Source organism: Labeo rohita, chromosome 6 (genome assembly GCF_022985175.1).
Source record: "Labeo rohita strain BAU-BD-2019 chromosome 6, IGBB_LRoh.1.0, whole genome shotgun sequence".
In the NCBI taxonomy this organism is placed as follows: Eukaryota; Metazoa; Chordata; class Actinopteri; order Cypriniformes; family Cyprinidae; genus Labeo; species Labeo rohita.
The window spans coordinates 14,053,039-14,073,025 of record NC_066874.1 but is presented as its reverse complement, the minus strand read 5'-3'; the positions used below and the strand labels follow the sequence as shown (position 1 = coordinate 14,073,025).

Sequence of the window (19,987 nt, the reverse complement as noted above, 5' to 3'; positions counted from 1 at the left end):
TCAAGTGCAAACTCTAAGACTATATGCCATATTACTAGAGAGAAGAGCAGCACCACCCCTGGAGGGATGAAGACCATCTCTTTTCAACAGGTCAGGTCTGCCCCAAAAACTTGTCCAATTGTCTATGAAACCTATGTTATTCTGCGGGCACCACTTAGACATCCAGCCATTCAGTGACGACAGTCTGCTATGTATCTCGTCACCACCATACGCAGGGAGGGGACCAGAGCAAATTACAGTGTCTGACATCGTACTTGCAAGTTCACACACCTCTTTAACATTATTTTTAGTGATCTCCGACTGGCGAAGTCGAACATCATTTGTGCCGACGTGAATAACGATCTTACTGAATTTACATTTAGCATTAGCCAGCACTTTTAAATTTGCCAAGATGTCAGGCGCTCTGGCTCCCGGTAAACATTGGACTATGGTGGCTGGTGTCTCTATTTTCACGTTCCGTACAATAGAATCGCCAATAACTAGAGCACTTTGATCAGGTTTCTCAGTGGGTGCGTCACTGAGTGGGGAGAACCTGTTTGATGTTCTGATCGGAACGGAAGAGCGGTGTTTTGACCCGCGACTATGCCGTCTCACAGTCACCCAGTTGCCCTGCTGCAAAGGCGAAGTTACCGGAACCGAACAATGTACGGGACTTCCTAAGCTAGTCGCATCCAAAGCCATATCTAATGCCCTCACATTCTTACTATCCTCGATTAAAGTTTGGATGCGTGTCTCTAGTTCTGAAGTCTTCTCTGTCAGCCTAACTATTTCCCTGCATTTATCACATGTGAATCCCTCGCTGCCGACAGAGATTGATAAACTATACATATGACAGGTGATGCAGGTTACCAGGAAAGGAGAAGAAGCCATTACTCACCGTAGATGTAGAATGATTTCAACTCACCACTGTTGTCTGATGAACTTGTGTAGAAAAAGGCGTAGAGAAAAATTAAGTGAATGGCAAGCTAACCGGCTAACACACTACAAACACGCTGCACTCGCGGTTGTACAATAAAAACGAGCGATCAACGAGAGCGAGGGAAGAAAGGAAAGCGGTAGTAGACGTGAATAGAGACGTGAGTGGGAACGCAAATGGCAGGCTAACCGGCAAACGGAATGCTAACGCACAGCGCGGCGTTGCACTGGCGGTTATAGATTAAAAACGAGCGATCGGATTAGTTTGATGGATAATAACAGAAATCTGGTGGGGAAAAAAGCTATATTTTATCACTTTAAACAACAGAAAGTAATAGTAAAATAGAGATTTCCTCAGAAGAATAAAACTCTAGGGAGCTACAAACGCACAACACTCTGCAACAGGAGACCGGAACCCAAACAGGAGACCGGAAAGGTCTTGATGGTTGGAGCAGTGGTGGTTTTGGAATCGTGATCACGTTCTTCTGGGTCCGAAGAGTGATGAACTCCAAAGATGTTCTGACTCAATGGTGACTGGGAGTTTCATCCCATGTGAAACGTGAAGAAGAACCAAGAGCTTAGAGGGACCCAGCTGAAGTCCTGTGATCCTTGGGAAATGGAAAGACAAGGCCGCAAGGCCTGGCGCGTGCTTAGGGAAGTCCTGAAGAGTTCTAGCTCATCTTCTTAGGTTCTGAAAGAACCACTGACTGACTGAGGCGAGTCATGAAGATGAATTCCAGGGTTAAGTGGAACTGTCTGGCTCTTTGTGGTCGAGAGCCACAGCTCTGTATGTTGGGCCTGCCGGGCCTGCCGGGCCCGCCGGGCACACCCTGTGCTGGCTCAGGCTCCCCGTGGGTTCCTCCACACGGGCAGCAATCAGAAGATGTTGCAGGCGAAGGAGAAAGTGAAGAGAGAGCGAAGAGAGAGGGGTCGATGCCTTTAAACTCTCTGGAGGCTATGCCTCCAGGAGGTCCATGAACCAATGGTAACTTTCACCTTTGGAGGGAAAGTTTACGACTCTTTGTCTGTGAGCATGGTATTTTGCATATGTAATTCGATTGGGTGTTGATGCAAAAACTACTAAGGTTTCTTACAACACTAACATGTTGCAAAGGTATCAACATCTAATTTACACCATCTTTTAGATCATTAAAATACGAACTCAAAGAGTCCAAGCATGACATAGGTGGGTTATACTACTAGTCATCTATCATAATACATGCATAAAACAGTAGAAAGACAAATACAAATACAACAGACAAAATTAAAATACAATGGAGTAATACTGTACACAATGACCTGGGCTATGTGTGATAGGAAGGTCAAAGAAAGGTTTGTCTGTGAATGAGTAGGAAAGAGTCCATTTCTATAGGCATTGTGTCTTTCCTATAGAGAAATGTAGTGTGCTCCGTTTGCATTCCTTGAGGCAATAAAACCTGTGATACCAGATTGTTGTCCTGGCAACTGAGCCCTTTTGGGGTGTTAGTTGCTTTGGGGGGGGTTGTCTCCAGAGCTCCAGCATGTAGCTGGCCTGTTGTGTTTTAAAGACTATTTGTTAAATGTAACAATTAATGTATGTCTGATTGGTCCAGACGCTACATAGTTAATAGTGTGGCCATATTTTTAAATACATACTACACTTTATGACTTATTAAACAATATAAACTCTGTATGCAAAAATCCCTTTTTTTGTTGTTTTGTTTTGTTTTTTTTGGTGATGAAACTGAAATTGACTAATCACTTTACACTTGTTTCCTTTTCCTCTTCAGCCTTCAAGGTGGAGTCAAAACTCACGCTTTTCATGTAGCATAATTTTGTTACTCTCATAGACTATCTGGCTTTCTTACCACAGTCACTATTTTCTTTAAATATGTTTTAAATATGTTAGGTCTTAAGTATGCTCATGTTGTTCTCTTGTTTCTTATCACCCCTTCTGTAACAGGTAAGTTAATATTTCATTCTATTTGAACCTTTTTGCCTAAGATTATAAAAGACTGACTATATTGTGGAATTTTCAATGAATGTTCAGCAGTGAAACTAAAGTTTACATGCAGAAATGTTTGTCCACAACACTGCAGCAAAAGTTTTCTTGTAAAACCTAATGTTGAATTTACTATAGCAGTCTAGAGCAGATCTATTAGGAAACTGTGTAATTTTGCTGCAGTGCATGTGATTACTAATAAAATGTGACTAACTTTGTCATTTCACCTCAGCACATGGGGGTATTGTTTATATCCACAGAGTAAGAAATACATCCATTGACATTTCCTGTGAATCTGCAAAAAAAGAAGAAAAACCATTTGCCTTTACGCTGAAACGCAGGTTGCTGCAGTCCAGAATGGTGCTGTATCTTTCTAAAGGACACTCACCATCTATCAATGAATATGAGGACAGGGATCGCTTTACTGTACGTGATGAGTTGGACAACCACACAGTTCACCTGACCATCTCAAACCTGCAAGTACAGGACACAGACGTGTACTACTGTGAATTCCACTATGGTGATCTTCCGTATGATAAGAATGTTCCTGGCAAGATGGAGTTCTTCATCTATGTTGAAGACTTATGTAGGTGACCTTTACTGATATCATTATCACGTCTATGGTAATATCCCCTTTCAGTGAATAACCCAAAATAGGTTGAGCTTGCATTCAATCTACCATTATCTTTAAAAAGCCAAATCATACAGATACATTTCATTTGCAACTGAAAATATTTAAGTTAGTGCATGATTTTAATGGAGTGTGGCATGCTATTTTTTGTATACAACTATAGGACACTTAACTGTTTAATGGTGATTGACCAACCCTGTAATGCGCAATTAGTTTACCTTACCTCAACAAGAATAAATTGATTACTGTTATTTTTCACTCTGATAGCTTGTAGAATCTGAACTTTTCAGTCAACTTTACTAAATTAAGACATTAGATACCTGCAATTTACTAGTACCACAGTACTATGAGTGAAAAAAACTCTTGATACACTCAAACATGCTGGTTAGGTATGTTTTGATGCTGGTCCTTTGCTGGTGTATGCTGGTCTTAGATGGTCATGTTGCTGATCAAGGACCAGCAAAGGACCAGCTGAAACCAGCATCAAAACATACCTAACCAGCATCCCAGCATCAAAACATACCTACCAGCATATGCTGTTTTTTTCACCAGGGAAGCAGGACTACTACTAGCCAATCACTTCACCAGATCAGTGGTGTTTCTTATGAAAGTGTTTTTCTAATGTTCTAATTTCTTTTTGTATATGTTGCAGCTCATGAGTCTTGTAATTGTTCAAGTTACCTGCGTTTGCTGTATGTGATCTCTGGAGCCGCATGTCTACTGGGTGTTCTGGTTTTCACTCTTGCTACAGCTTACTGTGTAAGTATTTTATTTATAGCTTCAAATGAGATTTTTTAGGGAAAGTTGGATAATCTGTTCAGCATATTACTTAGTTGTTCTCTATGCAAGAAGAAATAAGTTAGAATTACAACATATGCCTAATTATAGTAATTGGAATACTTTTCTCACTTGACCTTGTATTTGCATATAAATCTTGTGTGACAGAGATTTGCTTCTTATATGCGGTTTGAAGAAGCTGTCTTTCCGGCTATATATGGTTTACTCCCCACTACCTATTCAGTGTTTCGTTAAACCCACCCTTCTACCGGTTTCCTCTCTCACACAGTGTAAATGGCTTAACCGTACAAAGCCACAGCCTGTAGTTCCTGTTTATGAGGAGATGGCCGGGGTGCGGTCCACCAAAGGAAAAGCCACAAGCTATCGCACTGAAACTGCAATACTGGAGGAAGCAAACAGCCCTGCGCATTACTTGTACAGCAAAGAAAACCTTTACTTATGATGTTCATGATGATGCTCCAGCTCACCCTCAAAACCTTTCTGAATCATCAGCTTTAAAAGTTGTTTGTTAGCATAAAATTTGTCTTTTCATCTATATGTTAATGATACTTTGACATAATTTTAATGCTATCAATACAGGATCTCAGCTTACAGCCTTTTTATAAAGCAATTATCTGCTTTTTTGTGTGTAGCATAAAATAGTTATGATAAAGTATTTTTAATTACGTAATACACTGCCATTTTTTTACCCCTTGGAACAATAAGATTAAAGTAGTAGTTTTTCTGCATTTTCTCTACATTTAAAAATCATTTCACAAAAATACATTGTTGAAGATCCTGTTTATTGAAAAGATGCAAAATGGCAGAACCTGACAAAGAAAAAAAAAACAGCTGACAGACTTTCACATCGTTTTCTTCAGACATTATTTTAAATACTAAAGCATGCAAATAAATGATAGATGATGTTTGTGTTTGTACAGATTCACATTAACACAAGCAGAACATGTGGCTTCCTGTCTTGTCTCACACTTGGTTGATTTTAGACTGCAAACAGTCCATCTAGATTTAGGGACAAAAGTGTTGCAAAAGTGTTGCATTTGTTGCCTTTAAATATAAATGCTGCTTTTTATGTTTTTTTATTCACTTTGTAACAAATAAATATTCTCTCTCATTTACATATTTACAGTCTGCGTGCATCATATTTAAAGAAAAACATTCTAGTTTTCTGCCTCAAACACGACTCCAAGACCTGGGAATGTACATACTACAGTAACAATTAAATAGAAATACAAATATAACTGGTTTGTTACTTTATGCTTTCTTGTTAAAAACTAAATACTTCTATTGGTTTTCCCTGTACATGGGAAATGATTAGGGCAAACAGGAGTAGAGGAAGTAAGTGGGTCTGCTCATCGAGTTCTAAGGAGGGCTCTGTACATGGCAAAGCCAAGCACAGCACAAACTGTGGCTCCAACACTCGCTCTGAGCCAAAACACAGAGCTCTTCAGGTCAGCATGGGTAATATGCCTAAGAAAATATAAAGAGAAATTAATAGAAAAAAGGTTCAATTCATTTTAGTATATTACAGTTACTATGCAGCTTTTCTATCTTCAGAAAAGTTAAGAAACATCTGTAACAAGTTTAGTGGACAATAATGCCTGAAAAGAAACAAAACAATTAACTCAAATAAGCAGGAAGATAAATGCTGGATATACAATCAAGTGTTATTTAAAGGGAATGCAGAAAATGATATTAATGTGCAACATTAAAACTCAATCGAAGATGAAGGATGAAGAAAGATGATACATTTTAGTGTCAGGAAATAGCAATGACAGATGGAAAACACAAAGAAGCTTTAAGAGGAAATAAAGAGGAAAATAGTAATAACTAGATCGCTGTGTTGCAACTTGTCAGACAATGAAATACTGTGTTGTTGCATGTCACATGTTACAAGTCAGATGAGAATGGCGTCAATTTAAACATGAGTTTTAAAAGAAAGAAGATTGTGCAGGATCGTGCTTAACTTTAAACCCCAAATCAATACCTGCCACCCAGGTAAATAAGAGAGTGCATCCCTTCTATTTGAATATCTAATGAATTGTTATTTTATTAGAAGTCAATATAGTCATTATGTCTAATTAAACAAGTCAGTTAATACTACCATTAATAGTACTAACACAATTAAACAAAAATAAAAATCTACATGCAGGGATACATGTTTGTGTAAAGCATGAGAAAGTGGGCTTCCCCAACTTGAAAGTCCCTACATTCTTGTTTCCATCAGATTTTTCTTCTCTTCTTAAATATCTTAGGGAATTTTTCCCTTGTCATTTGACTTGTTCACTGGGGGGATTTGTGTGGCACTACTCTTTGAAAAAATCCTTTGGACCTACATGTTTGTGAAAACCGCTATACAACTAAACTGGACTGAATTGAAAAAGTATCCAAAAAGGCTTGGTGACCCATCCAAAAATCTACAACCCAACACCAAAATAATGTGACAGTCCACAGAACATCATAACTGCAGCAGCTCTACTGCCTAGGCCTGTCGACTTATGTAGTTTATAGTTTATATGGTCAAACGTTTATGAGCACATTAAGCCAGACACACTTTGCCAAATGCCAAATTAATGCAAATCAGAACAAGAGAAATGACTAAATGGAGACAAAAGGATGAGTTATGATAAAAGCAAAAGAGATAAGTACAGAAGAAAAGGTGATGAACCAAGATAAAGGCATCCTGAGAACCTGCTAAAGATGACAGTGTAGAGTTTGGTCCGAACCGTCTGCACGAGCTCAGAGTTGAGGAAGTTCTGACACAGACAGAAGGTACACCTGTTACAGGTACACATGCAGCGCAGACGCGCATGGCTGCCAACACACACAGAAAGATACAGGCAAACAGCAGAAATGAGTCACTAAGAAACAGGATATAATATAGTGTAATTCTGAGTTAACAGACAGAAGAAAGCCTTTAAAATGAAGAAGTGAAAGAATTAAGTGCACACTGTTCATTTGAATGTTCCTTCAAGTTCTTTCAAATTAGTCTAACATTCTCTATTGTTTTCTGTCCAAATTAAATATGTCGTGGCTCTCTTGTTGTCTTACACATTGAGGGGAAAATTTGGGGAAAATTTGATTTACATCACATGCTTGGAGATTTCGCAAACAATGCATGTGTACTGTCAAATGTGTAATTTCATAATGAGACTGCAGTTGAAGAACAGAAAATCTGACTCATAAGATGCTCTGCAGCCAGCTCTGCAGGCCTGGCAAAGTTTTGTGTTTTTAGGGAAATCGTTTATTCTGAGTAAACCACCTAACCATGTATTGTTTTTGTTGTTGTGTGTATGTGGAAATAACCCCTGACAGATAAACAAGAGTGGTCATTTACAAGAGAGAAAATACAAAACACAAAACTTAAAACCAAACACAAAAAAAAAAATTGTCAATTGATTTTTTACATCCTTAAAGAAATGGATAAACTGGAAAAACTCTGCTGTCTTGTGTTAATACCCTCAAACTAAATTGTGGATAATGAGAGATCACTTACGGATACACAGCCATGGTGGTGAGTTTGACAAAGATGTCTTTGCTGGGAGCAGCAGCTGTGTTACAAGTATAGGACTGAGGTGGTGGCATCTTGTGCTTGCGACAGAATTCTAATGGAGTCATACGGTATTGCTGCTTTGTTTCTGGCAGGTCTGACTTTGCAGCAATCAACATACATGGAGTCTTACTATCCATGAAGTATTGCTGGTAAATAAAGTAAAAAATGCATTTAGATCATTAGTATGATATAAGAAGAACAGTGTAATATTCTGTCCATGTTAAATATGTCATGGCTCTCTTGTTGTCTTACACAATGAGGTGAAAATACCATGAGATATCATGCAGAATAAAATTAATTATAGTCATAAAGGAACAAGACTAAAGACGTGAAGTCATATGTTAATGTATTGCAGTTTAATTGCTCTGTATTTAATTATTAGACAGCATAGTACTGGTTTTGGTATTTTGCTCTGTAGAGCAAATAAATTAATTAATTAAAAAAGTGAGGTGAAAGTGTAAAAGCAAACCTTGAAGATTTGTGCACAGTACTCAAAAGAGCAAGGGTTGCTGACATCATAGATAAGACACACAATGTCGCATGAAAGTTCGGTCTCAGACAGGAAATCAAAATCTGGAAAGATTTCATGGAGCTGAAGGAAAAACAAAAGAACATAGAACAGCTTTAAAGATTGAGTTTCTTTTTTATAAGAAAACTATCGTGATAAATACTTGTCAATTCGCTAAACTCCTCATATAGCTTAAATGCATGACATAAGAGCAAATGGTTTGAGGAACCGCAATATGTTTTTTTAACTAAGAAAGTGGTCAGGTTCTATAATTCCACAAAAAAAACCCTTAAGTGTAAGTTCCTGTAAGCCAAATAACTATTTACCAACAAGTACTTCTCCTGTCCGTACACATGTGCAGTGCTGATTGCATAATACGATTTGTGTTCTTCTTTTATGGCCCTCTGACGCTGTAGGAACAGACAGTAAATAAAAATCTTAGATAAACAGCAAGTCACATCTGAAATAAACATTTCTACATTTTTGTTTTTTACAAATCTTGATGAATGAAATGCAAATTATATCAGAAATACCACAGATGAGATTGTAAAATGCCTTGGTTTCAAAATCATGTTGTTGCATGTTCCTATGAACACACATTGCCTAATCTAACACTGCGCAAGGGCTTATAAAATGCTTCTGCAATACTTTAGTTAATAAATTAAGTACCATAAAATAACAATGAACTATATCTTTAAAGTATGCATTACTATGTTTTTCACATCCTATTATTTTTAACATTTCAGGTTGTATAATTTAGCATGAATGTACTATGAATGAACATGAATTAACACTGAACAATCGTATATTTACAAATTAGTATACTGTAAAAAAACTGTTCATCTTAATCCCTAATGTATTAGCAAATTGGCGAACTGAATTTTATTGTAAAGTGTTAACTGAAGCGCTTATTTTCATTCCATAAAAAAAATATAAAATGCCACAATTAACTTTTTAAGTTGATCGGTCTGTATGGTTTATGGTTTTTACTTAAAGTGTTTTTCTTGTTACTGACCACAAGGTTTCTGCCAAGGAAGCCCTGCAGGAAACCAGTTTTGCCACTTCCAGTTATTCCAAACACATGACAGCGAAATACATTCCGTTGTGTCTGCTTCTTCTGAAGGTCGAGTTTCTTATCACGTGTCACTAGCATGTGCAAACACATTCAGTCAGGAACACAGGTGTCATACTTCACTTAAAGAATTAAAAACAAAATACACATGAAATTAATGAGATATGACTTTTGCATTCTGTATCTGCAGTTACTCTAACAACCACAAGAGGGCTCAATGACCCACAAATGGATCATCTGTAGATTAAAATTCTGTCATTATTTACTCAATTTCATAACATTTCAAACACCATTTTTTCCTAATGTGGAACACAGAAGAAATAGTCAAAAGAAAAGGAAATAATACAGTTTTGTTGTGTGAAGTGTATAAGTGGTAATTTAGCCAGTTTAAAAATTCTTAAAAATGCCCAAAATGTAATTTTTTCATGTTCTAATATTCAAAACTACTCGAAAGTGGTAATTCTAGAGGTATATAATTATGTATATAATATAGCAAATATATGTCTTTCAATTTACCTATTATGGCAGATGCCTGAGACTCCTGTTCAGCAATGATAGAGTAACCAAGGTAACCAAGATATTCCAGACATCTCTGGACATCCAGATAAGTCGTTAACCTGTAAATAAGACATTGAAAATTTGATAAACTCATGAATCATTTTAAAACCATTCTTATAGTAATGCTCAACATGGTAGCATAATGAACAAAGGATTGATTATCCTTGCTGCTCAAACTGTTTAAAACTATGTCCACTACATTTACTTCATTAAGGATGACTATAATTCTTGGACTGAGACAAATGGAATGTTTAATACACACGTCCACTGAGAGAGATAGCCTTGGTATGTGATCCAGCCCTGGTCATTAGTGCAGACAGTACTGTTCACATCCAATCCCCAAGGGATGTAGGGGAAAACATCGAATAGATCCATAAGCTCTTCAGGGGACAACGCACAGTCTCTGTCCTAAAGTAGATAAAAACAAGCTTCAGTAAAATCAAGATAAAACAAGTATCCAGAAAACAGCAAATAAAGCCTATAATTTAATCTATTACTACTTTTTTTGTCTGACATTTTATCTAAATCTTTTAATAAAATGGGATGATTCATGTAGAAATATTTTAACAGGGTACAATAGAATATTCTTATTATTTTAATAAAATATGAACTTTCTTGTCTGTCTAACTGGATTCTGATAAATATCTATTAGTCATGCCTGAGGCAGTCAAACACTCTTACCTTATCATGTTTGTCAAAGACACTCTGCAGAAACAGGTAAGCATTGTGATTAAGCTCTGTGGTGCAGTCTGGTGGTATTTTTAACCTGTAAGAATGTAAACATTGAGTCAGATGTCAATAACTGCAAGATTATCAGATTAGCATAGTTGGATTAAACTGGAATTTCCCCAAAGTCTCAAATGGGGAGTAATCAAAGTAGATTACAAAAGTTAGGGGTTAAGAGAGTTCAAGCCTGTTCTTAATTACTCTACTTAAGGGAACTGTCAATTCACACACAGAGACACACCAACAACAACAAACACAGCAAAACATTACAACTAAGTAAAAAAAAAAAATATATATATATATATATATATTTCCTGAGAAATGTAAAACTGCATCATGTTTTAACCAACAGAATATTTACTGAGGTCTCTTTAGAAAAGCGAATGAGAGGTGAAAGATGCTTCAACACATAAACAGACAATGTGAATAGTTAACAGATTGGCTGATTAAAAGTGGTTGTTTCTTACGGGGGAAACAGGTAGTCCTGATGCAGCTCAAGATCGTCATCATATCCAAACCTCCGCAGTACCGCCCATGTGGTCTCATGCCTTCCTCTTTGGATAAAGAGAGTATGTAGAAAGAGAAAACCTGTATAAAAATAAATAAATAAATAAATAAAAAACGTGTCAACCATGTTAACTGATTAAATCAAGAAGCCTTGCATATTCCTTTCTGAACAGATTTCCTAACCAAACACAAGAGTACCACTAAACTTTAAAACTTTATCAAAGTTTGGGTCATTTGCTTAGATGACACGGATAATTGACAGTCAGCGGAACCATTGCCTCAAAGGGGATCTCAAAATGATTGAGAACCAGTGCCAAAGACGTGCAAATGTTAAAATTCACAAATGCAGCCTCACCTTTGAGAGTGAGCCCATTATCACGTACTCCATCTGTCAGGTTTTTCCTCACAACATTTTTCACATCCTCCAAAGCCTGTGGTGCTAGTGGGGTGTTGAAACAAGTTCTCTACAAATAAGAATCAGACAATGACATTGAATACACAGTGCCTAACCTTACCCAAACCTTAAAGTCTAAACTTAAAATTCTGCCTAAATTAAGTGAAACCATAACCTCATGAATTCATTTACAAAGATTTATCTTAAAAGGATAATTGTGTTACCCACAGTTACCACCTTCATGTTGTTCAAAACCTGTAAGACTTTAATTCATCTTTAAAACCAAAACAGAGAATGAAGGATTGTTTTTGTCTTTAAAGTGAGCACATTTGACTTTCCATTTATCATATTTGATGTGCTGTGTTATATACACTACCAGTCAAAAGTTTTTGAACAGTAAGATTTTTAATGTTTTTTAAAGAAGAGCCTGCATTTATTTGTTAAATGCAAGCATGCATTTATTTGATTCAAAGTACAACAAAAACAGCAACATTTTGAAATATTTTTACTATTTAAAATGTTTTCTATTTTTCTATTTCATTATAAATGTCTTTATCATCACTTTTGATCAATTTAAAGCATCCTTGCTAAATAAAAGTATTAATTTATATAATATCTTTCAGATAAATGTTAATTTTTGGATATTTCTATTCATCAAAGAATCCTGAAAAAATATGCAGAAATATGTAAAACTGTTTAAAATATTAATTATAATAATAATAAAACATGTTTCTTGAACAGGCTAGACAAACCACCTGTAGAAACACTCTTTTCTCTCTATATGCACAAGGCACTTACTTATTAACACTCCATGTTACAAGGACCTAATAAGGACTTAACAAATGTTTACTTGTCAATGCACCACAAATCATATTGCACTGCATTAATTTGATTCTTAACCTTTAAATACCTCTTCTGTACATTATCATGCACAGTTATTATGTAAAGTACTTGTATAGTCTGTCTTAGGTTATGTGTATGTATAGTCAATTATTTATAGTATATTTATAGTTACATGAACAGGTTGAAATGTCCACACATGTAGCGGAATGACAATAAAGCTCGACAAATCAGCATATTAGAATGATTTCTGAAGAAGTCATGTGACACTGAATGATGCTGGAAATTTAGCTTTGATCACAGGAGTAAATTACATTTTAAAATATATTCAGATAGAAAGCAGTTATTTTAAATTGTAAAAATATTTCACAATATTAGTGCTTTTGCTGTATTTTGTATCAAATAATCACAAGCTTGGTGAGCAGAAGAGAATTCTTTACAAAAACATTACAAATCTTACTGTTCAAAAACATTTGACTGATACTGTATTAATATTGTCAATATGAATTTGTTTTTCCTCTGTCAAGAAAAATTACCAAATGAAACCAAGTTGCATCTTAGAGCATCTATTTTGCATCTTGTTACTTAATGATTCCATGTTTTGAACAAATCATTTTAATGACTCAGTGATCTCATGAAGACAGTGACTTGCCACCACCTACTGACCATTAGCATTTCATTCAATCATTTTAATACTATTTTTATTAAAAGAAAGAATAAAAAAATGTGATGTGAATACAGTGTGAATGTATTCAAACCACCCCTGAGCTTGAGATACCACTTCAGATGCAGCTTTTGTGCCACTTATGCAGTATATTCTGTTGATAATGATTTCATTGGTATACTGGTAACAGTATTGTATTATTCTAAATGATTTTATAGATTAAATGTTTGAAAAATTTGACATAAAATTGACATAAAACAAATTGCCATTACAAATTAAAAGCCCTTTGGAAATCAGTTTAAGGCAGAAAATATTGCCTTGCAGTGGAAAAGTAAATGTCTGAACCATGGCACAGAATGAAAATGAACATAAATTGAAAAGTGAACAATGAACATTGGGAATCACTTGTACACAACAGGCCATAACCAGGCAAGTTACCAGCACAAAAACAAACTCAGCAAAATATTGCTAATTATCATTATCAATAAAATCCCAGAAAATATTGAGAAATATTTTTGCCAATATTGCGCACTCTTAATTATGATATAACCCAAATAATTAGAAAATTGTGTTGTGCACCTTAAAAGGAGATAAATATGCACAGCAGATAACTCACCTGAAAAAAGGTGAGCTCATAATCATTGAGAATGCCATCGTTGTCCAAATCGGACACCTTAAAAACACGTGTCAATGCCCGAACACAATTAGACCTCATCTGTAATCCAAATAAAGCACAGTTCAATTTCAGAATACAGTACATCAGTACAATACCAGTTCTGTATGTTTAAATATCATTATCATTAAAATATAGTCATATGCAAAGGTGTGCAGACCTCTTTCTTCTCTGGACAGTAGAGTGGCCCTGTAGGGTGAAGGACAGCCTTCTGTGCATAGTAAAACAATTCTGAAATATTCTTCAGAGTCTTGGCTGAACACTATAGAAAGAGGTAGAAAACTTCATTTACAAACTGTGACTGTATCAGGGGTTCGGTTTTAGGATGTTCTTTGAACCCAAGGTGCCACATGTAGTTTTTCATTACTACGCTGCAAAAAAATTTCTTCATCAAGATCTTCAGAATCCTCTTCCAATACCTACTTTTTAACTATTATTAATTAACACTGACACTGCGCTTCACACTCAAAAGACCTATAAACCTATAACCTATAAATTGGTGGAGATTGTTTAGAGTGGCTGCCTCTTTCTTTGATTGCCAAGCTTTTGGAATTAATTCATTTTATTGGAATCCACACAACCCACACGCTGATAACACATGACCTACATGACAGTTAAAGAAGAGGTTAGGGGTTAAGAGATATTCAGCTGCTCAGTACACAAATATATAAATATGCATGGTTTGGCATACCTCCACACAGGTCTCTATCTCTGTGTATTTGTTCATGATGGGGAGGACAGTCTCCATACTGCTGTGCTCAACCAGATCAGATTTATTCCCCACAAGGATCAGAGGAACCCTTAAACAAACACACACAGTGAAAGGTGAACACAAATAGCTTCTGGCTATTTTCAGTATACCAGGGAATTAACATACTAACTGCTTTTAACTCTTAATCTTGGAATTGTATGGCTATTGTGACAGTTGTTGAAACTGTGTTTAAGTTTGACTTGAAATTAAAATACAGTGCCCTCCACTAATATTGGCACCCTTGGTAAATATGAGCAAAGACGGCTATGAAAATAAATCTGCTTTGTTTATCTTTATGATCTTACATTCACAAAATTCGCAAAATGTTAACCTTTCATTGAAGTAAAACAATTAAAAGTGGGGGGAAACTTACGTTATGAAATAAATGTTTTTTTCATATGCATGTTGGGCACAATTATTGGCACCCTTAGAAATTATAATGAGTAAAATATCTCTGAAGTATATTCCCATTCATATTTGCATTTATTTAGCACACTAGAATGATATTGTCCAGCAATAACTTCCTGTTTCACAGGATTATAAATATGAGGAGCACAAAGGCCAAATTTCCTTAATCATCCATCACAAGGAATAAAACCAAATAATATAGTACTGATGTGCAGAACAAGATTGTTGAGCTTCACAAAATAGAAAATGGCTGTAAGAAAAGAGCTAAAGCATTGAAAATCCCAATTTCCATCATTAGGACAATAATTAAGAATTCCAGTCATCTAAAGATGTTACAAATCTGCCTGGAAAAGGATGTGTGTCTATATCGTCCTAATGCATGGAGAGGAGGAGAGTTTAATTGTCCAAAGACTCTCCAAGGATCACAGTAGGAGAATTGCAGAGATAAGTTGAGTCTTGGGGTCAAAAGACTAAAACAAAATTCAAACAGCCCCTACGTCACCAAATGTTGTTCAGGAGGGTTTCAAGAAAAATCCTCCTTGCTCATCCAAAAACAAACTCCAGCATATTCAGTTGTCAGACACAACTTGAATTTCAAACGGGACTGGCTTCTGTGGTCAGATGAAACTAAAAAAAAGAGCTTTCTGGCAGCAAACACTCAAGATAGGTTTGGTACAAAAACTACCCCATGCTCACGGTTAAATATACTGCTGGATCTTTAATGTTGTGAGCTTATTTTCCTGCCAGAGGTCCTGGACATCTTGTTCCGATACATGGCATCATGGATTTTAGCAAATACCAACAGATAAAAAATGTAAACCTGACTGCATCTAGTAGAAGTTCTATAATGAGCTGTGGTTGGATCTTCCATCAGGACAGTGATCCAAATCAAACATCAAAATCAACACAAAAATATGTCACTGAGCATAAAGAGAAGCTTTTGCCATGGCCCTCCCAGTTGCCTAACCTCAACCCTATAAAAAATGCATGAGGTGAACTGAAGAGAAGAAGCACCAGCATGGAGCTGGGTAACTAAAGGATCTGAAGAGTTTCTGTATGAAGGAATAATCTCTGATCTCTTGTCAGGTGTTCTCCAAACTCTTCAGGCATTAAAGGAGAAAACTCAGAGCTGCCATCCTGAATAAAGGACATTGCAATAATTGGGTGCCAATAATTGTGGTCAACATGAACTAAAGAAAAACATTTATTTCATAATAAGATTTTCACCCTGATTTCCACAGTTTTACTTAAATGATAGGTTAGAATATTGTGAATTTTTTTTTATTAAATATTAAAAAGATAAACAATGCAGATTTATTCTCACAGCCACCTTTGCTCATATTTACCAAGGGTGCCAATATTAGTGGAGGGCACTGTATATTTTAGATCTTTTAGATATTTTATAGATCTTATTGTGAATGATTATTCCATGTATATGTTTGAATTTTCAAAAAACTCACATTTATCTTCCTCTTTTTATGATGGCATCTCAAAATCCAATCAACAACTAATGTATTAATTCAAGTCCCCACCCCACATTTATTTTTTGATAATCTATTACACTTGGATGTATGGCACAATATGAAAGAAAATATCTTATTGTGATTTTAGACAAAGTATGAGAGGCTGCACATGTGAAATGAACAACAGTCACACAAGATTCGACAAACTTTGGGCCTCATTCATAAAATACGAGAAAAAAAGACCTTTTATGTAAAGAATTCATAAAGCTGTACTGACATAAATTTTCAGATCCATTAGAGTGTTCATATTTTCAAAATGTTAGCTGGTACAACAAAATAAATGTATTACACATAAATAAAATGAAAAAACTTGTGAACTTTATGCAACTTGTGAACTTGACTGCATTTTGATTGAGATTATTATTATTCTGAGCACCAGTAGTACTTGTCTTCAAACTTTCTTTAAATAATTTCTTTAAACTGCTTATGGCCAATTAGTCTTTTTTGCATTTATGCAATATACTGGAGCCAAATTTAAAAAGGGAATCCAGAAGATCCCACAGCATTCCTGTACATGTAATTCACATAGTTTCAACTCATGACCGAAGGCTAACTGTGAATGAGCAAGCACTCTACTTACGAATGATTGGAATTCATTACCAAACACATATTGAACTATCAATTAACAGATATAAAAGCATTTGCAATTCCAGAGAATAGTGTTTAAAAAGGTTCATTTTGCATGGTAATTATTCAGAATTTACTCATAGATTTACACTTTTTTATTATGAATGGGATTGGGTGGGCCAAGTTTCTGATCATCAGCCAAGAGGTATTACTGACATGTAAATGTGCCTGGTATCAATAATTGCTCTAGTTGAAAAGGGAATGTTCTGAAAGTTACAGTATGTTTTCATAGCACTGTGCACCAAAGCAGCCAGAAACAACTGGAAGCTCCTGTCACCAAGAAATTTCAAATTCCTTGTGTAAACACAATTGGCAATAAAGCTTTTTCTGATTCTGATGATATATGACATGGCCTCCTTATATTCTAATATAATTTTAAAGAAGAACATGTGTGTATTTGTCAAAAAGACACACAGAGAACAAACGCAGCACACTGAACCACAAATACCTGCAGTTACCCACCTGCTGTCTTTGTCCGTTCTCTCATTTATCAGAGGAATCCAATGACTTGTCACCTGTGACAATGATATTATTTACAAAATCTGAAAGCTAGCCTATAGAAATATGCTTTAAGACCCGTTCACACCAAGGCAATAACTATAACCATAACAAAGTTATACTAATCATTCTAATCATATGAGAATCCACACCACAACTATAGCGATAACAACATGATAAATGAGTGATACTGTTGGAATCACTTTCAGAATGATTTGTTTTCAAGCTGATGGACGATAAAAAAATTAAAAGTCAATCAAATGACTTTAAAAGAGCTTGAGCATTTAGGTTGTATGATCAAGTTCTCTCACCTTCTCAATAGACTTCTTGTTGTTCACTGAGTAGACTATACATATAACATTGGCCTAAAAAGGAATGCAAATATAATTTCTCAGAGGAAATCAAATAAACAATAAATACAGCTTTATATAATGAGATAGATAGATAGATAGATAGATAGATAGCGTTTTGTGTTTCTTACCTTCGATATCTCTTGATACAGCTGTTCATCTGTCTGTTCAGCTTCTGTGTATATTTAAAAAAACACTGTTATGTCCTCATCAACAAATAATGCTAATTAGTATTTTATTTTATTTTTTGTGAATTTTGAGTAAATGTTGTGTAGATTAAAAAAGGCACTCATTTGCACTAAGTGTTGTACATATAACTATCATCAATAACCATTATAATTGAATTTCTTGTTTAATACCCGAGTAGTCCACTATATGAGTTGGGACTCTTTCTGGTGTGACATCTGCTGGTATAGTGATCTCCTCAGCTCTGTAAGGAACCTATTATAACAGAAACATCCATTTTGACAACCAACACAGGCACTACTGCAAATAATAAAGTCAGTGAGAATAATAATTATGACACAGACTGTAATATCAACAATAACAATACATACCACAGCCGGGAACTCCTCACTGACCAATGTCATGATCAGGGATGTCTTCCCCACTTTGGCTGTTTACACACAGACAAATATAAGAGCATTAACGGATTCCTTGTCTCCACACATCAGTCTGACTAACCTTTAAATCCTTAATCTAGACACGAAAATTCCTCAAGCAATTTTAATTTATATTTAAGTAGGGAAGACCTTTTATAATATGTTGTAGGCTACCAGGTCTTAAGTGAAGCCATATGTGGCCCTTTTATTAGACATATGTTTAATGTCTTTGCAAAACTTAGATAGGCAAATACACCTGAGTTTGGCAAACTGTAATATTTACCAACCCTTTTGCATTAAAAAAAAAAAAATTGTTTGTCAGTTGAACCGGTTCTTCTTTTCTTGCACAGGTCTTTATGGACCACAACAGAACTTAAATATTTTAAGAGCTTCAAGTTATTTATTTACACATTGCAATTTGCAAATCCTGCCTGCCTAGACAACATTCTGTAAAGCTAATGAACTTGCTTCCAAGGCAGCATTCCCATAAGATACTGAAATGTCTACTGACAACATTCTCTGTAGTGAGCGCTCTACCTAGACAGTATTATTGGGCGCCACACACATTCATCTAAGATCAAACTGAACCCCTGCAGTCGGATGGCTCGAAACGCGCACAGAAATATGGCCAAAAACACTTACTAGCTAGATACTGTAGGAAGTTCACTATCCCTCTCAACATATTGTTATAAATAACCTAACAAAACATCTAAGTCAATGTTAATCTTATGAAACAATGCGCTGTAATTACAAGAAGGGCAGGTTCAATCTCAAATTGCAGTGACAATACGGAAACCTTATCAGAAAACATGATAGCGATTTTATTTAATATTACAATGCAACCACTTCAAACATCTGTATCGTATATAAGCTTAATATTTTAGTGGAAGAGTGTAAATGTTTAATTCATTTTAAGGTTAAAATATTTTAAGGCTATGGTCGTTTCGTAACATTGAAACAAGGAAACCATGTCATCAGTAAGAGACTTACGTTCTCCAACCAACAGAATCCTTACGTCTTTTCTCATATTTCCCCACTTGTGAAGTCAGATTGATCCTATTACAATCGTCAGGATTTTACATACGTCCACAGCAATGCACATCAACCCAGACACTAAGTAAGCTTGGCATTATGCACAATCAAACTGACTAAAAGGTTTTCGTTAAAATCATGGGATACGACGTTCTCTAGATGATATACGCATCGGCATCTATTGGTACTGATGGAGTCATGGATGGAGAGACTCAGCGGCTGTTAACCGATGTAGATGTGTTGTATACACGCCTCCCTCTGACCTCCAACATGCCTACGGATCTCACTGAGGGACAAAAGACAACGCAAGATTCCTTAGTTTTAAATTAGTATAAAGTTGTTAGTTGAACATCACATCATAATCATAATAATACATCGA

The 19,987-nt window shown here is 35.7% G+C and overlaps 3 protein-coding genes across 5 annotated transcripts; 1 reads left to right on the top strand and 2 right to left on the bottom strand.

Moving 5' to 3' along the window:
* Positions 1–1,328, bottom strand: LOC127166545 (uncharacterized). Its single transcript, XM_051111905.1, has one exon. The coding sequence runs from the start codon at positions 868–870 to the stop codon at positions 1–3; it is 870 nt and encodes a 289-aa protein (XP_050967862.1). The 5' UTR covers positions 871–1,328.
* A 561-nt stretch (positions 1,329–1,889) lies between these two features.
* cd7al (cd7 antigen-like) lies at positions 1,890–5,444 on the top strand. Its single transcript, XM_051111907.1, has 4 exons — positions 1,890–2,857; positions 3,129–3,482; positions 4,180–4,286; positions 4,594–5,444. The coding sequence occupies exons 1-4, from the start codon at positions 2,797–2,799 to the stop codon at positions 4,765–4,767; spliced, it is 696 nt and encodes a 231-aa protein (XP_050967864.1). The 5' UTR covers positions 1,890–2,796; the 3' UTR covers positions 4,768–5,444.
* Positions 5,144–19,901, bottom strand: rhot1b (ras homolog family member T1). Of its 3 annotated transcripts, none has more exons than XM_051111885.1 (20): positions 19,567–19,901; positions 18,532–18,590; positions 18,334–18,415; positions 18,106–18,149; positions 17,936–17,989; positions 17,589–17,641; positions 14,509–14,617; positions 13,978–14,079; positions 13,761–13,859; positions 11,602–11,710; positions 11,207–11,327; positions 10,695–10,779; positions 10,276–10,421; positions 9,972–10,072; positions 9,399–9,529; positions 8,710–8,793; positions 8,345–8,467; positions 7,819–8,021; positions 7,014–7,078; positions 5,144–5,792 (listed from the first exon to the last, which is right to left on the bottom strand). In XM_051111885.1, exons 1-20 carry the CDS (start codon positions 19,601–19,603, stop codon positions 5,770–5,772), a joined length of 1,830 nt encoding a protein of 609 aa, XP_050967842.1. In that variant the 5' UTR covers positions 19,604–19,901; the 3' UTR covers positions 5,144–5,769. The 3 variants fall into 3 exon arrangements, with proteins under 3 accessions (XP_050967842.1, XP_050967840.1, XP_050967841.1); XM_051111883.1 differs by having other exon boundaries at positions 7,014–7,136; positions 19,567–19,899; XM_051111884.1 differs by lacking the exon at positions 7,014–7,078 and having other exon boundaries at positions 19,567–19,896.
* Between the last annotated feature and the right edge of the window lie 86 nt (positions 19,902–19,987).

What these genes read in the sequence shown, in the direction of transcription:
- cd7al (XM_051111907.1), top strand. Translation starts at nt 2,797, where the DNA reads ATGTTAGGTCTTAAGTATGCTCATGTTGTTCTCTTGTTTCTTATCACC. An exon ending in TATCACCCCTTCTGTAACAG is followed by an intron (nt 2,858 to 3,128) that starts GTAAGTTAATAT and finishes ATTTCACCTCAG; the next exon opens with CACATGGGGGTATTGTTTAT. An exon ending in CTCTTGCTACAGCTTACTGT is followed by an intron (nt 4,287 to 4,593) that starts GTAAGTATTTTA and finishes TCTCTCACACAG; the next exon opens with TGTAAATGGCTTAACCGTAC.
- rhot1b (XM_051111883.1), bottom strand. Translation starts at nt 19,603, where the DNA reads ATGAGAAAAGACGTAAGGATTCTGTTGGTTGGAGAAC. An exon ending in TCTTTGACAAACATGATAAG is followed by an intron (nt 10,422 to 10,694) that starts GTAAGAGTGTTT and finishes TATCTACTTTAG; the next exon opens with GACAGAGACTGTGCGTTGTC. An exon ending in TCCTTGGCAGAAACCTTGTG is followed by an intron (nt 8,794 to 9,398) that starts GTCAGTAACAAG and finishes CTGTTCCTACAG; the next exon opens with CGTCAGAGGGCCATAAAAGA.
- LOC127166545 (XM_051111905.1), bottom strand. Translation starts at nt 870, where the DNA reads ATGGCTTCTTCTCCTTTCCTGGTAACCTGCATCACCTGTCATATGTAT.